Raw genomic sequence first — 17204 nt, 5'->3', positions numbered from 1 at the left:
TAAAGACGGGCAAGATAAATCGTGTTATAATTATAATGCGCAATTAGAGTGGAGTGATTCTGATAACAGCCTTTTAATGAAATGGGGGCCATTTTGGCCTGCTTGGGATAAATCTGTTTTTTGATGTGATTTCACAGAATCAGTGCTCGATTACTCCTTTACTTTGTTAGAACCAGCGCTGAGGCAGTAATTGATCCACGTGACTCATTAACGGAGGTTTCCTTAGTTGGACACGGGACACCAAAGTCATTCATGTCCCCACCCATGGAGATGAAGCCCTTCACAGGCAGCCCGGAGTCTAATCGCACAAATTGAATTTCTTTATCAGCTGTTGGAGTCTCGAAGCCCCACGCGGTTGCAGAGAGTAATTTTTGTTGCCATAGGGACGCAGTGTCGTACCGCGGCACGAGCAGAACTCTTTTCCCACACTTCCGTCCATTTTTACACTTCAACCTTGTTACCACACTCTCTCGTTCACCTTCTCCTGCCCAAGGGCCCAGGACAGAATCACTTCATCCAAACCCCCATGACATGCAACCTCTCCCAAGTGTTGTCTCCCCAAGACGGTAGGTCTGCCTCCCTCCTACCTTGAATTCATCATGTTGTCTTCTGAAAAGGGACCACTTTATAGTATTGCTCTTAAGAAAAGGGAAAAGGACCCCCATGCATGCTGTTGTCTCCCTGAACCACCCCCCCCCCCACACACACACACACATCTCAGCACAGTCAGTGCCACCCCCCATCCCATACCTGCACGCCAAGTTCTCCTGCACAATGGAGGCCAGTTTGGCCGCAGGCTCCAGCACAGCGAGAGATGGACTAATTACACGCCGGGCCGTCTCCTGCTGCGAGCATGCGGTGGACTTGCACGTCAGACAGGGACGGACCCTGAAGGGATGCAGCGATTCAAAGACAACTTACATTCCCCCAGGGGCCACATTGCACACATAGCTCTTTGAAATCCTGTGCTCACATTACCAGAAATCCCATTTTGTAGCCGGCACACCAGTAAAATGGTCATGTTTGTCTCGGTATGTCGGTCTCTGGCTCCCAACTCGGGCTAGCGATACGGGAGAGTTTGTTCTGCTGTCTTGGCATAGGAGACTAGCTTTACATCTCCAGCTGAAGCTCACCACGGAGATTACACTGCAGGAAACACTGCAGGAAACACTGCCAGAAGCACTGCAAGAAATAACGCCGGTCTTTTTCTTTGTCCTCCTGGTAGATGTATGTGGCTGGAAACTGAAGGCTGGAGTGTTTTTTCCTGGGATGTTTTCTCACAAGTGCAGTTTTCTTGACAAGGCGGCAGGTGCTCTGTGCCACTTACGGGATTTTTACTTGGGGGGGGGGGGGGGCGTGCTTTGTTTCGACCATAGGATTACCTGAACTTGGACAGAATTAGCTGAACTGCGATGGAACGCTCGCTGACTGAAGGGCCTGGTGTTATTGAGACTTTTCCTGCCCAAGTAACAGTCGGTTTCATAATGAGAGTCAAAATCCCTCAAACTAAAACCTAGAGGGGGTAGAATAATGGCAGCGCTGATAGCAGACAGCAGGCTGGCCTACCCGTACTGATGCTCATGTGTCATTTCTGGAGTGATTTACGGTTAAGGTTTACAGGGGCGCGTGTGTCTGGGCCCGGATCCGGAACCCGCAGAACGTGCTAAAGTTATGTAAAAGTTTTTGCTTGAGAACTCAATTTATGAAACCAGGCCGAGATTCCTACACCCTACGCCGTGCTCCCTCCCACCGCACCCTTACCCGTTTCCTGTGGTCTGTGGTAGCATTTTCAAAGAGACGGGACCCCCCCTTCCCCCCCCCCCAAGAAAAATTAAAGACCGGTAAAGCAAAAAAGGAGAGTCACGTGACCGGAGTGGAGCGCGCTCAGTGAGCCCGTCTGGGAATTCTTTCTGCTGGTTCCTCCCTGGCCCCGTGTCTCACGCTGCATATTAATAACACAGTAATAGAACATTTATTTGAATAAATGAAAGATGGTGTACAGCACAGGCTTGAATATTTTGTCCAGCCCCCCTGCCCACTGGGTAATTGTTGCAGCTCCGCGGCAAAGGGCACACGGGCGCGTGGAGAGCAGAGGCCTTGCGTGGTCAGGCCTGTGAGGAAGACCGTAAATAGCTATCTGACCTTCATCCTCCTCAGCGAATGTGCCCTTGTATGTTCGGTCAGTAAAAGTGCACCGCCCCCCCCCCATGCTCAAAATGGGCTCACTGGTGACCCACGCGCAGCGGGCCGTCCTGTTACGCGGGGCAGACCTTAACGTGGTTTTTTTTTTGCTGCTTTTTTTTTCCGAAACAGTGGCCCTCGCTGTCAGCAGATACGGTTTTGGCGATGCGCTCTCTCTCTCTCTCTTACTCGCTCACTGGTCTGTTTCGTTTCCTTGTGAGACAGATGGTGTCAGATTTGATAGAGGGGAGAAAGAGCACGTGCCAGCCACCCCATGCCCCAAACACAGCCTCGCTCCTCTCGCTTGCGATTACGCCTCTCGTTATTCGCTCGCGTGCGCTGGGTTTTTACGACACATTGAGTGGAATACCGTGTCGGGTTCCAGCTAGAGACGGAATCCAGATGCTCTAGCAATAATAATAATATGAAATAATAATAATAATACTCATCATCGGCACAAATATTGAATTATATAAAAGTTATTTTGAAATATCAGACATGCAATATAAATCGTGCAGACGGTTAAGTGAAATCTGTTTTAAAGTCACGGCCAGTTGGTTCATATTCAGAATGATTTCCCTGAGGGGTGTTGCGTAACATTCCATGCATGTGGCGCATTAGGTCATTATCGTGGAACAAACGGGTGTTTAAAAATGGCTTTCGTTGTAGCCGAGGCCTTTTGCGAAAGCCCCGCAACCTCTTTAAATAACGTAATGTTTGCTCTGTGTAATTGGGCCTGGCTTTAAACAGATTACATCCGCCGCGTGAGATTCAGGCCTGCTGGGAGGGCGCGGGCTTTGAGGACACGCGCCATGTGACCTGCCTGGGGGGGGGCGGGGGGGAGGCGCGGCGATTTGTCACTCTGCGATGTGGTCTCACACCGCACTGCGTCCAGGCCGATGTGTCACGGCCAAGTATTAACCTCCTAGTTAAATCTGATGGGTATGAAACACTATATATATATATATATATATATATATATATATATATATATATATATATATATATATATATGAAACACTATATATGTATCACATACACCACAGACGACCACAGAGATTTGTTATCGGTACATGTATTTATAGCAATAATTATTTTTTTTTTATTTATTGAAATAAAATACAGTTCAGCCAGTTTTGAGGTGGGGTGCAGTTAGATGGAGTCGGCCTTCTCGTTTGATGACGGGGGCACATGCAGAACCACTTTCATTGACAAATCTGTGTGGACTTAGCTTTAGTGCACCAGTGACAGTCATCTGCTGATGCATTCTGGGAAACCCGGAGGAAGTCTCATTCTGACTAGCAGCCTTTTCAGAATGCAATCGGTTGAGATATTACTCGGCACCCCCACCCCCCTGGCCCACCTCACCCCACCGCACCCCTGGCAAGACAATGTTGGTGCCCCATCCCCCCTGCCTCCCCAACGGTGAAAATGTTTACGCCGTGTTTTCCAAAATGTGCACAATCATTTCCTGAAGTGCTTCCTTTCCTGTTTCCAGGCGAGAGAGAGAGAGAGAGAGATTTTCTAGCTCGAAAGAGTGACTTTGTGTGCCATGCTTCAAGGCAGAGATGGCTCAGAGTGAGAGTCAGTTGAGGTGGAACAAGAGAGCACAGATTGCTGATTGAGCAGAACTCTCAGGATCTCACAGGATGTCTTTGTGCTGATGGTCCTTGAAGAGAGAACGTTCTTTCCAGAAAGGTCCCGTCGTTCAGAGCTTCCTTTAAAGAGGAAGAGTCTACAGAACCTTCTTCCTTTTTCCTACTTCTGTATATCTTCACCATGGTTTTAATAGATATGCACCGAGATTGAAGAAATGTTGAAGTTGAGACTGGCACTGCCTAAGGAAGAACTAACAAAGTCTGCTAACTATTTCACAGTTGGATACTTACACATGTGCAGAGCCGAAGGAGGAAAAATCGCACGGATTGGCCAGCTATAAAGCAGTGCGGCACATTAAACGAAAGCTGGACAGGGAGCTCAGATTAAGGAGAGCTGTACTTAAACATGCACTTGTGACCTCTGACCTCAGTGCTGGTCCGCCAGAGAATTCTCTGCATTGTTCATGGCCTGCAAGAGCTTGAACATGACCTTGTGACGCCATAGAAACCTCCCTCAGGGTGAAAACCTCTCTTCAGCTGAGTGCTCACATGGCACAGAGGAGGCATACTGGCCTCTGTACACACCAAAACATGTGGGGGGGCTTTTATGGGGGGGGGGGGTCTATGCTCCTCAATGGATGTCTGAAGGTGAATGAAGAAGTCCACGCTGGAGGTCCCCGATGTCCTGCCACCTGAAGGCCTGGCTCCAGTCTGCTACCCGGGGACATTTATGAGTCCTGTGATCTATAGCCCACCGCCCACTGAACTCTGACCTTGGGTTCCATTGCCGTAGCAACAGTACACAAACGGGAGAGCCTGGGATTGCGAGGGCTACCATATGGCCGCTCCCAGGTCCGCCGCGGGTCTTGTAAAGCTTGACTTTCAAAGGGGTAGATGATATTGGAGCCAGTAAAAGTGACCTGGAAGGTACTCTCAGGCTCCGCCCACTTCTCAGGACGACTTTTCATTAGCACTTTAGCTTTAACGAGTAAGCTCTTGGGTCACTGACGTCCCCAGAGAGGCCGTGGCATCTGGAGATTGGATGTTCAAGTGATGTTTGATCCCACTGGGGCCTGTCTGTGTTGTTAGTAAAGAATTTGCACTGGGCAGGAAAAACTAAATGAAACAAAATTAAAAGATCTAATCTGGTTTTACCAAGCAAGCATCTGTATCAAGCCAAGAGGTGCACAGGACTCAGAGAGCCAATCAGAGAGCTAGAAGGATCATTAAACTTCCTCTCGCCACCAGTCCAGGCGTGGCCAGGTGGACCTGCATGCGCACGTTTCCCACCGTCGCTGCCTTTCCTGCAGCTATTGCTGGGAGACGGAGCAGAAACTGGTTCCCCTTTCACAGAGATAAAGATCTGCTTCGCGCAAGAGCTGGTTAACAAGTTTGTACAGAATGGCAGTATTTCGGACTGATTCTTTGTGTAGCCATGAGGCTGGTGTTCTAAGGAGTGGGGGGGGGGGGTGTCCCATTGATCATGCTTGGCCACGTCTTTCTTCTATGAAAAAAAACGAAGACAGGGAGAGGTTGAAGTTGCAGGGCTGATCATCCACGTGATCCTGTCGTTCCTCAGATGACCGTCAGACCCCCAGGCTCTCTCTCCGCTTTTGGTTCACAGCCCCGCAGCAGGCTGCCGTCCTGTCTGGGGGGGGCGTTCCCTACCATGTGTCTTGTGCCGCTTGGCTCTCCAAGCCCCTGTGTTAGATGAGTGGCTGGAAAATTAGGGTAGTCTGTGGCTCTGTGGGTTTGGAAGCTGTTTCTGTGTTTGGAGGGTCATCGGTTCAAGTCCCGCAGTTGGAGGGTTGATTTGGATGGGTCTCTGAGCTGGGTGTTGGTTTCTTGCATCCCCTCCAATAATTAGACCTTTGAATTAAAAGTATTAAGTTGTGTCCTCCCTGTAGGAGAGGAGGGGGGGCGGCAACCGAAGGGACATTTGGCCCCAAGCCCTTCACTGCAAAATTGACAAGGGAACCCCCCCTCCCGCTATCACTCTAACCCCCCTTGTGTGAGACCAATCTTCTCCCCCTGCCCCTGACCAAGGTCCTTAACTCCCAGTCGCTCCACGGGCCATCTGACGCTGCTTTCTCAAAAAATATACAAGGCTTTGGATAAAAATGTAAATAAGATCGAGACATGGAGACTGTTGATTAGCTGAGTGACTGGATTCTCCAGAAGGTTGCCATAATCAGTTACAGAATTTGGGTTAATTTGTCAGTGTTCATTGTACATATAACAATAAATATGGTTTGGGAAACTTTTACAGTGAATTTTTATTCTATCGTTTCCTGTCAGTTCACGAGAATGATCATTTAAATGGTCACCCAGTTTCCGACCTTTATGATGTTAGCGTAAAGCTTCCGTGGTCCAACCTCACTACCCCTCCGGCGGGGAAAGCCCCCCCCCCCCCCCCTCCGCCAGCACAGTGACTCACCTTGACCCACATAATTTCCACACTGCTGATCTTCATTCTCCCTGCCGCTACCCGAGCTGCATTTTTTTCCAGTGAATCTCTATAATTTAATATTAAAATTATATACATATATGCATGCACACAGTTGAAATTAGGCAGGAAGTTTGCCAGCCCTATTCTGAACACCTCGTAGCTTCTGCGCCATAGGGATTTGGGTCCAGAGATACAGACTTGTCCTTGGTGTGACTGCTTCTGTGATGCTGTGGTTTGTATGTCGCATTTTTAAGCGTTTCTGCTCCGTCTGTGACTTTGCCGTATGCATTTCCTTGATTCAGCGACGCTCTGGCTCGGCGTGCTGCTCTCCACTGGTTCCCCTGGATTGCAATTTTCTGGGCCGCTGCCGGAACCGGCCGGACCGGTTACCCTTTGAGTTCTGCTGCGTGGAAGAAGCCATGATCTATGCGCAATTTGCATGCCTACATCCGAGCATGTTAGGGATTGGCTGGGCATAGGATCCGATCCTTATCCTGTAGAGCTTTGTATCTCAACCCAGTCTTTGGAGACCGTCGGCCAGTCCACGTTTTCGCTCCCTCCCTGCTCCCAGCCAATGGAGAACACAGAATGCCTGGTGCAGGTGGGAGGGAGCAAAAATGTGGACTGTCTGGGGGTCCCCGAAGACTGGGTTCAGAAACACAGTGTGTCTGGGGACTATAAGTGTAGTTCAGGTGTGGGGGTCGTGTTTGTGTATGGCTGGAGCGTCAAATAATGGCTCTGAGTCAAATAAAGGAGAAACGTTCAGGATGCAGGGCTTGCGTCAGGTTGTTTCGAGGTACCGTGCCTTGGCATCGATGATTTTGGATGGAGCTTGTAAGGGAACGTCAGGTCCAGAGGCAGGTGAGCCAGTCCCCATCTAAACAATAACCCCCCTCATATAAGTGACACCTGGGTGACTGTTACCGCGGAGACAGCCTATCATATCATATCACTGGCAGACACATGAGCCAGCCATGTGCTCTCCGTCATCGTCAGCCCTGGGGGGCAAGTCAGCCAGGGATTTAGGTTTGGAATGGGGGGAGCAAGTTATCCAGAGATTTAGGGGGGGGGTGAGTTAGCCTGGGATTTAGGCTTGTGATGGGCGGTGGGGGGCAACTTAGCCCAGGATTTAGGCCCAAATGTGTCCTGGTTCTGACTAATGGCCACCTCAGTTTGTCTTTCTACTGATGTTTTTTCCCCCACTGCCCCCCCCCCCCCCCCCCCAAAAAAAATCAGACACTCAGACACAGCTCACTCTTTCGGGAAAGGAAAACCAGCAGAAAAGCACCGTTTGAAATATAGGGGCCCCCGTCTCCGGGCGTATTCGGCGGCTGGCAGCCTTCCGCGGCCACGTGTGGGGGGGGCCACTCGCGTGGTCCTTCTGCGACGCCTCTCTGCGTCTGTGGCGTGCCGGAGTCCCCTGCCGCTGTTTTTTAAGATTTTAATCAAAGCTTCGAGGAATATGCCTGACAGCATCCTCCCCCCCCCCAGCCAGAGTTCTTCACAGTCCCTGAGCCTGCTTTAAATGTCACCTGCTGAGCCCATGCAGAGTGACAGGGTTTTACCCAGAGGAAATGGTGGGTGTTTTACTTAGGGTGGGGGGTAGGGGGTATTTTTTTTTAAGTATCCCTGCTTCAGCGTGGAGGTTGGGCAAAGCCTGTACTGCCCTCTGTGCTGCCCCCTGTCTGCCATTCGCGGTGCAGAGGTGTCGAGGACAATGGCATCGAGGGTGGGGGCATGAAAACAGGGCATGGGAGCAGAGCCTGGTGGGAGGCCGGGGGGGGGGGGGGGGATGTCGCGTGAGGGTTAAAGTTCAGTTGGGTCTGTCAGCATTGAGTTGAAGGTGGTGCCTGTGGGTGGCGGGGGAGGGGGGGGGGTGACCTGTTGTGTCAGATAATGGCCTCCCTGGCCATTTGCCCCCCTTTGCCCCACAGAGCCTGCTTGCTTGGCATTCAGCCTTCTCTCCCGGGCTGCCTCTCCTAACCCCTGAACGGGGGTGTCCCCTACTGGCAGTGGTGGGGGTGGGGCGGGGGCAATAAATTTGAGAAATTAGACAGGCTGGGGGTCAAGGCTTGAGAGTGTGATGAATGCTCCTCTTCTTTACCTAAAAAGTGACACTTCCCACTTTCTAATCTCTCTCTCTCTTTCTCTCTCTCTCCTCCCATCTCTCATCTCTGACCTGTTCTCGTCTCCCCCCACAGGGTTTCTGAAGCCCCAGTGCTCACTAGCGGCACCCTCCCAGTGCGGACGGCCGGGGGAGGCCTGTTCCTGCTTCAGCGGCATGTGCCCGCTTCACCAGCGCCGCATATCCACAGGTATTACACCCCCCCACCTACACCTCTTACACGCCCCCACCCACCCAGGCCAACTGGCTAATCATCACCTTCGCTCCTCAGCCTGCTCTATCATTCTAAATGTCACACGGCACTAGGTGGCATACTCGCTTAGCAACAGCCCTGCCTTATCGCTACAAGGTCTTAAGGCGGAGACTGGTTGCTATGGAGACGTGACACATCCACATGTGTCATGACCCGACAACCATGTGAGCTATTATTACTGTATGAGAAACAAAAACATTTTCTACTTCATTTTGTGTTCTTATAACAAAGAAATCTTGACAAAAAAACATCCTAAATTTGGTTAAAATATTAAAACTTTCTGGGACCATGGATGTACAGTCCAGGGTTTCAGAAGCTCTGTATGACCCCCATCATCCCCGAGCTGATCACTCAGTAGTCGAAACCCTCCCCAGTCAGATTCCAGCTGTCAAGCTCCCAATGAAGGTGCTTAACCAGTAGGGGCCAGTCTGAATAAACTGGTCAAAGTATGAAAAGCAACTGAATGTAAAGTAATAACTGATGATTGATTGCAGGACAGATGTTGGCTGGTCTCAGTGCCTGGTTGGTCTCTGTACTGGACCATTCCACTGGTGACACTTACAGATGTTCAGTGATTTTTCGTTGTAATTGATAGCTTCGAGTCAGCAGTGAAACTGGGGAGAGTGTCACACTGGCGGTACCACAGCTCTGCACTTCAATTTTCTTCATTTGGGGGGGGGTCACCAAGGCCTGTTTTGCTACAACTGTGACCTTTGGCTGACCCTTAGTGCCAGAGATTGGTACCGGTGAGATGCGGACAGGATAAGCCAGTGTGGGGTCTCTTAGTGCTGAGGGGGTCATCTGGTCAATTGGCCTCTGACTTTCTACCTCCCCATTCATGGCTGTTTCACTCACATTATCTGCCTGTGTTTTGTGTGTCTAAAAACACTGGTAATATGGTCTGAATGTCAGCAGTGATTTTGACCCCTGATGTACTCTGTGTGTTTCTTGACCTGCAGAATATTTGTCTTAATACAGCATTGATGTGTCACGCGTGTTTCTGGAATGATATATTCTGATGTGTGAGTATTTCTGTAGCTGTGTTACAGAGAATCTCTTTGTCATGACACATGGGGGGTCAGTTTTCCCTCAGCAGTGAGTTATTAACTTTTTATTTATTTTTAAATGATTCATTTCATTATTATTATTCTAGTTTTGGCAATCCACAACACAACAAATGAACCAAAAGATATTATTATTATTATTATTATTATTATTATTAATAATCTTTTTACCTGCTGAATAAAAATGTTTTTCCCAGCTGAAGAAGCATTCTCTGAATAATCCGAGGTCAGTGGAGAAATGCTCCAAAACCACCTTGTCTGGGTATTGAAAAAGTTTGCTTAAAGAAAATAATCTTGTTCAAAACATTTTGTCATTATAACCAAAGCTGTGTTACTATCACCAGAAACACGACCGCATACCGCCGGCGGACCGCGTGACGTCTTTTCCGCTGATTGGAGGAGGGCTTACCCACGTGTCGAGGCCCTTGCTTGGTGCCCGCCCGCCTGCGCCGGTGCCCTCCGAGACAAAGGTGAACAGGCACTCCCCCTTTCACAGCCCATAACGGCTCACAAGCGGAGCATTAAAATAAACGTGTAAAATGCTCTTTTGCAGTTTAGATGCAGGGTGTTATGATTAGCTGGGGCCTGTGGAAATACTGTGGTTTCTCTACCGGGTGCACCGTGGGTTCGAGGAGCCGGGATCCTTGAAGTTTACAGGCGGACGTTATAGTGGCTTCTCTAATTAAGCATCGTGTTGCTGTAAATCTGCCCCACCACACTTAAACTGTGAGGTACTGTATCGTGGGCACCCTCCGTGAAGGACAAAAGTTGAGGACTCTGTGAAAGCAGATTTCCACAGGGCTGATCCAGCCTCCCTCATGCGAACTGGGGCCATTTTACTGTTGCAGCCGAGGTCGACTTTAGTGGAGTTTTTTTTTTTTTTTCTACATTGCTTTCACTCACCAAAAAAATAAGTACTGGTTCCAGAAAGAACCACAAGAAGTGAAATATCCATGCTTTTAACCATCTCAAAAAAGGCAACCGTTTGTTTAAGTTTTTCTTTTTAGTCTAAAAAGAACAAGTTTTGGATAGGACCTCGTACAGGAGAGTGAAAAACAAGTTTTTAGGGGGGGGGGGCACACAAAGCAGGCCTTGTGCTGTGATTCTGTCTCTCGGAGTGGAGAGTAACGGAGGAATGGAAAAGATTATCCGCTGGAATGTCTGGGGTGCTCTCAAACGGAGCGGTCCACTCCGGCAGCCAATCAGTGAGCACCGAGGAGCGCCGGGCTAATTTTTTCCTCATGAACACAGCCGCCTGTCCCGTAAGCGGCTTCGGCTGCCAGCGCTGAGCTCACACATGGTACACATCCTTTTTTTTCGTTTTGTTCAACCCCTAAAAATGACGGACTCCCCTTTAAAGAAACAACATTGCGCGAAATGGTATAAAAAGCCTGTTTTTTTTTTTTTTTTACATCCCTCATTTCATTTTAAGTGGGCCGGAATATATACGCAGATAAAAAGTGGGGGGGTTCAGGAAAAACAGAGGAAGGCCGCCCCCCTCAGTGTCCTTTGAGGGACAGGTCCAGATTTTGTGCAGGTACCGTGTTTAGTTAGGCGGCTGTATTCCTCACTCTGCGTTTTATTACCACTGTTATTCCATCGTTTGATTAGCCTTAATTACGTTTAAAAGCCCTACTGCTCCGTCGCTCGTTACGGGGGCTTAATTGTGGTGATTGTTTCCAAAACTCTAAATTGTCACGCTGCTTAATTGTTTTGCCGGCTAATTAAGGAGCTGATTTATCGACGGGAACCATTTAGAAGAAATAACAGTTGCTTCTTTCTCTCCCCCAAAGCGGAGATGAAAGGTACTATAGCGAGGTTTGTTGCTTCGCCTCTACAGGGAGTAAGTAATGACCTAATGCGTACAGCCACGAGCGGCGGGCATGTTTCTGGGGCGACCTCCCGCACCACGTGTGGGGTCAGTGTGGACTTCCAGCACCTGTGCCACAGCTCCGGCCCGGGAAAGGGCTCGGCAGAGTTTAGGCTGAGCGGATCGTGAGTTCGGCCCAGCTGTAGTCCGTCTCCCCGCCCGCCGGACCTTGTGACCACATAGTCGGTGCAGTTAACAGACCAGCTCACAGTGCTTCATTTTTGAAGGTGCAACTTTATTGTTCACATACATTTACTTTTTTGGTAACACTTTTCATTAACTGCACCTTCATAATGCCTTTATAATGCATAGACAGAACATTCATAAGCAGCATAGCCTTAACATCAATAACAAACATCATATAGCAAAAATTATCATCGTATGCTCATATAATTTGTGTTACTAATGTATATTAAAGCTGTTAGGATATTAAGGCATACGAACATGCTGTTTATGAATGCACTATGAATGCATTATGAAGGCATTATGAAGGTGTCATTAATGCAAAGTGTTACCCTTTTTTTATATAGCAGATGTTTTTTTCCAAAAAGGACCCGCCAGTGGACCACTTCACTGACACCAGGGATTGGAACCTGTGACCTTTCGATCAAAGGTCCAATGTTCTACCCAGCTGAGCAGCACACCGCCACCCTGAACGTGACTGAAGAAACCATGAAACCCGTGCAGCGTGATGATCCAGACAAAAAGATAGGCGATCAAAAAATCCTCTGTACCTCGTGTTGTTCCGTTTGTTTTATTGTTTATAAACAACGTAGTTCTGCCGCTGCCAAATGTCGACTGCAGACAGATGTGACTGCAGACTGTCTGCCAGGGCACCTTTGCTGGCCTCAGAAGTGACAGAAAGACATTATTTTGACCGTGATTTGCGAATACCAGCAATCAGAATTATAACGGGGGGGCTCAGACCGGGACTCGAAACTAAATGATGTCATGCCACAGCGTTGCCTAGAACAAGGAGAAAGGCATTTTAATCTGTGCTGTTCCGCCACAGATTCTGGACACTGTCTTTTGTGATTTGGGATGTAAAAAAAAATACCAAACGGCTACACCAACCCCCAACTGCCCCCAACCGCCCCCGTCATATGCATTTCTTCTGCTTTGTTTTTTTGGAGGTCCACAGGAAATGAGGGGTGGCTCAGGCTCTCCAAGCCGCGCTGTAAATTCCCATCATCTGACTACGACGAGGTCGTGAAACAGTAACGGGACTTTTTTTTTTCTTTTTTAAAGAAACTGCAGATTCTTTTGAAATTAAAGACGACTTCTGCGGCAAAGTATTTTTCACTGTTGGTGCGTGTCGAGGGGCCAGACTCCTGCGGAAGTGGTCTGCATCCTACCTGACTAGGGAGGGCGAAGGTCAGAATATATCACGTGGTACATTCTCCCCCCCCCGACCCCGACCCCAACCCCAACCCCGACCCCAACCCCTGGCTGTAGGGGAACTGTCGTGACTGTTAAGACTGCAGGTTTTGAGGTGTGGGAGTATGGGAGGTGGCCGCTGGGGTATTATGGGATGGCAGTTCACCGTATAGTATGTCATGTGATCGTTGACTGGGAGGGTCACAGAATCCTGAGGACCCACCTCCTTCCCTTCCTACCTCTCACCCCCGGGGTCTGTTCCGTGGCACTGGGGGGTGCTTTTACCTGAAGAGGGCAGGAACTGGACGGACTGCGGTGCGTGATCCTAATGGGAATCGGCCTGGGATGAGCGCCTTCTCGCTCCCCGTGTCACTCGCTGAGCGGAGAGGAAAGGTTCCCTAAGAACAGCTCGTGAACCAGATACTCTTTTTTTCTGAGCTGTGCTTCATGTTTAATTATTAACCTGCTGCTGTTTTGGTCTGCAATATTTTTATTAGGAGACCTGAACAACTGTTGTGTATGTTGTGTCAGTATTTAATACTTACATATGTAATATACACATATTTAGACATATTCTACATACACGCCTATTGTATTTTTATTACATCCATGCATCAATCATGCAGCTGCCATATGTTTGAACAAAAGCACAGGGGTTTGTGCCTGGCACCTAACCCTCCAATGAATTGGTTATAAGCTCTTCTAGCTGAATGGATTTTTTAAAAGCATATCTGTATTATCCCGACACATCGAAACTAAGACTGAGAGCCTCTCCCCTGTATATTCCGTATAAATGCAGCAAAGGGTTTCTGCTGTGCTTTTTAAGTAACTTAGGAAAAGGACGATAAATCTCTCTCGGGATGCTTCAAATGACCCATCTGGACTCGGAAACAACAAAAGATCAACAAAGCGGGAAATTTGGTGAGGCCTTTCCAGAAAGGAAGGGCCTGATTTTGTGCGGTTCGTTTATTGATTTGTTTGTTTTTTTTCCCCCGTGTTCCCAGATTTCTTACGTGCCGGAGACTCGCCGCGACTCATTTGTCTGTTACCAGAGAACGTTTTCGCTTAATCTCGGTGTGACAGCACCGGACCGGCGTGCCCAATCTGGACGTATGGTACAGCTGGAGCGCGGCCGCTGCTCGTATGTGCGGGACTAGCGCCAGCCCGCCAAGGACAACAGAATGTTCTCGGTTGCGATTCTCCCCTTTCCTGCAAATGAGCCGTTCGACAGAAAGCTTCTCAGAACAGCCCAGCCCGCCAAAATACCCTCCAAACCCCCTTCTCCCCATCCCACCCCCCTCCAGCCCGCTTCTCTGCTCCCAGGGTTCTGGGATGGGGGCGATTTCGGCCCAGACCAGGCACGGCTCCTGGGGTCCAGGCCTGCTTTGGATCAGAAACACAGAGGGCTGCCAATCTGCTCAGTCAGCTTGACTGCGTCTCCTTCATCCGTCAGCTCTGTTGTCAGGCGTTAAAAATTTAACAACCCTCTTGTACGAATGAAAAAATAATAACTTTCCGTGGTAGCTGTTGATGTTATCATTTCTTTTTTGTGTGTTTATTTGTGTTTCATTTTTTTCACCAGTCACATAGACAACCGAAACACTCAAAGCTGAAAAGCCGTAATGTTTGTCGTCTGGCAGGCGGTCGACTTCCTGCCATCTGCGTGGAGGCCCCGCTCCCCCCATCTGCCTCTCCGACCGGCACGCACGTTTGTGATGGGAGCGTATATGCCACTCCCAGCCCCTTCAAAGTCACACGGTCACGGCTCAAGAGCCGGACGGGTCGTCCCGGGCCCAGGAATTGCCCAGAAACACGAAGGGCGAAAGGAGACAGGGATTGGACCGTTCCTGCCGCATCCCTTTGGGGGGAGAGCAGGGCCGGGGGGCGAGGGGAGTTGTGGGCACTTTGACGCTAAAGCGATCGGACATGCCTGGCATTATAGTTGAGGAGCATCGGGGGGGGGGGGGGGGGGGGGGAGTGTTTCAGAGAGGGGAGGGCCGCTGCAGGGAGTCTGATCCGAATGTCACAGAAGCCGATCTTATGGAGCAGCGGGTCGGAGCTTGAGGATATGGCAGCCCCACCCCTCTCGGGCTGTCCACTTCGGGGAGCACAACCTTTTCCAGGCCTACTTCCTGAGGCTGGGGGGTTGGGGGGATGGCAGGCTGTCACAGTCGCTGAAATAGGCGGGCGTGTTGGGAGTTGGGGGTCTTGAACCGTGACCTTGAGGTGTCGCAAATGGATGAAATCGCTTGTGACGACCATTGATGCATGCTGGGATACATGCCCGGGCTGGTGACAGCGGAGAGTGTTGCTGAGGATTATGGGAAGGACCCCTCAACTGGGGACCTGTTGGGGAAAATTGATCTGGGTGCTGAGGAGGAGGGCATCAGAACCGCTCAGCCCATGACCTGGTACACCCGGCACATCCCAATGGAGCCATGGCAGAACCCCAGCCTTTAGTGGCGAGTGTCGGGGCCATCATAAACCCCCCCAAGTCCGGGACCGACACGGACACAGGCTAATTAACCACCGTGGCCGCTTAATGAGGCAGGCGAGTGGGAGAATCGAGCGGAACCGTCGGTGCTGTGAGCAGAGGCAGGAAGGAAAGCATGGTGAGGTTTCCGGGGGCTATGGCGGTACGGGGAGGGCGCCAGGCTGCCGAGAAAGGAAACAGAGGAGGTCTTTATTCCCACATCTGTCACCGGCTCGCGTTTCGGATGTGAAATCTTGGTGCCCCTTTCTGGAGGCTGATGTCCAGCTTGGCACCCGAGCATCTTGCTGATCCCTGATCAGTGTGGCAGTGCCAGAGTCAGCGCATGGTGGCAGCTCCCCTCACTGGATCCCCCAGCCCACCGGTCAGGAATGGGTTAACTCTGTGGGGTCAGCTTGTCCCCGTGAGTGTGGACGCAATGCTCAGGGTCACCTAGCACCCCTCGTTGGCTCATGTACAGATATATGTTTAATCAGAGGGTGAAGTAGGTCACTCGGCTCATTTGGCCGGAAGGAGGTTCTCCTCGTTCCTGCTTTTGTCATATTCAGCTCCCGCAGCTGCTCTGCACTGAGCCGTAACCAGAGCCCGACACGTCCACGAGCGTTTGACACCTCCAGCCATCTGCCGTGGCGGATCGCAGTGTCCGCACACGGGGCCGCCGACTGTACTGCGCCGTGGGAGGGAGGGGGGTATTGCTGAGCTGTCATGCACTTGATTGGGAGGGGGGGCACGTTTTCTTGATATAACCTTGCCCCCCCCTCCCAGGGTCCCCTGGTACTTTTCGCCAAGTGAGGGGGTGTCCCCAGTAGATTTTCGCCCCGATAGACTTTCCCCAGCACAGGAGGGCCCCAGTGTTACATTTTGGGATCCCTATAAAGTGCTGGACTCCGAGAATCTAAAAGAATTTCATCCTGTGCATTTTCTTTGTTCCCTGTACTGAAGGGATGGGGTGGTTTTATGTCCCCCCCCCAAAAAAAAAAAAAAAAAAACAACACTGGTCATGATGTGATTTTTTAGTTATTTGGGGTGAATCTGTGCCATAGAATGGCCCTTTCGCTTGTATCCGCTTGGCAGGTGTCCGCTTCCTGACCCAGCCGGTCACACATGGGTTATCCCATTCAGTTTTCCTTCGTAACAGGAGACCGGAGAATCCTTGCGAGGAGCACCGGGCCGCATAAAGACCCCTGATCGCGCTGGCGGTTCTGTTTCCAAATGCAGTCGGATGACATTCGGCGTGCCGGTCTCCAGTTTGCCTCACATGCTGGTGTTCAGTTACCTGTGAACCTGTGATGACTTGGGGTCATTAAATCTAATTGTTTTCACGCGGGTGTGTAATTGCCCAGAAGAGTGGCTTTGGTCGCTTAATTCCCACGTTCAGTCATATGGCTGTGATCAGGTAACATTTCATGTGGTGGATCATTCTTGGAAGATACTCTGTGAGGCTGTTTCAAGTTATCTTGACTCATCTTATAGACGATAACATCACCAGAGATGCTGAAAGGCAGCATAAATATTCAGCTTTTCACAGATCAAAACATTTTTTAGGACATTTGAGGACAGCTGATTCAAAACCAAAATCGTAGTTATAGGATTTCAGGCCCGTAGCTTGAGATCTAACTGTGCTTAAGTGTCACGCCTGTGGGCCGTGCCAACCTGCCGCTGCGGGCCAGTGAGGGTGGGGCTGTCAATCAATTAAGTAACGATTATCCTCACCTGGGGGTGGCCTGTTAGAATCCTGCACCCCCATTCCCCCATTGCAGAGTCTTGAGCGGATCTCTGCCAAGAGAAAGCCGCTT

The 17204-nt window shown here is 50.0% G+C and overlaps 1 protein-coding gene across 9 annotated transcripts in view; it reads left to right on the top strand.

Annotated features, from left to right (window-relative positions):
* Positions 1–17204, top strand: part of rxraa (retinoid X receptor, alpha a) — a 123724-nt gene that overhangs the window by 57811 nt on the left and 48709 nt on the right. For 5 of the 9 annotated variants that reach the window (XM_023818611.2, XM_023818614.2, XM_023818613.2 and 2 more), the window contains exons 2-3: positions 8430–8543; positions 10015–10140. In XM_023818611.2, the coding sequence (XP_023674379.1) occupies positions 8430–8543; positions 10015–10140 (240 nt within the window). The remainder of the gene's footprint in view (positions 1–8429; positions 8544–10014; positions 10141–17204) is intronic. The other 4 variants (XM_023818616.2, XM_023818618.2, XM_023818619.2 and 1 more) reach the window with 1 other exon arrangement.

The sequence above is a fragment of the Paramormyrops kingsleyae genome, chromosome 7 (genome assembly GCF_048594095.1).
Source record: "Paramormyrops kingsleyae isolate MSU_618 chromosome 7, PKINGS_0.4, whole genome shotgun sequence".
NCBI classification, from domain to species: Eukaryota; Metazoa; Chordata; class Actinopteri; order Osteoglossiformes; family Mormyridae; genus Paramormyrops; species Paramormyrops kingsleyae.
The sequence above is the reverse complement of the archived record's forward strand: the minus strand, read 5'-3'. Positions and strand labels throughout refer to the sequence as shown.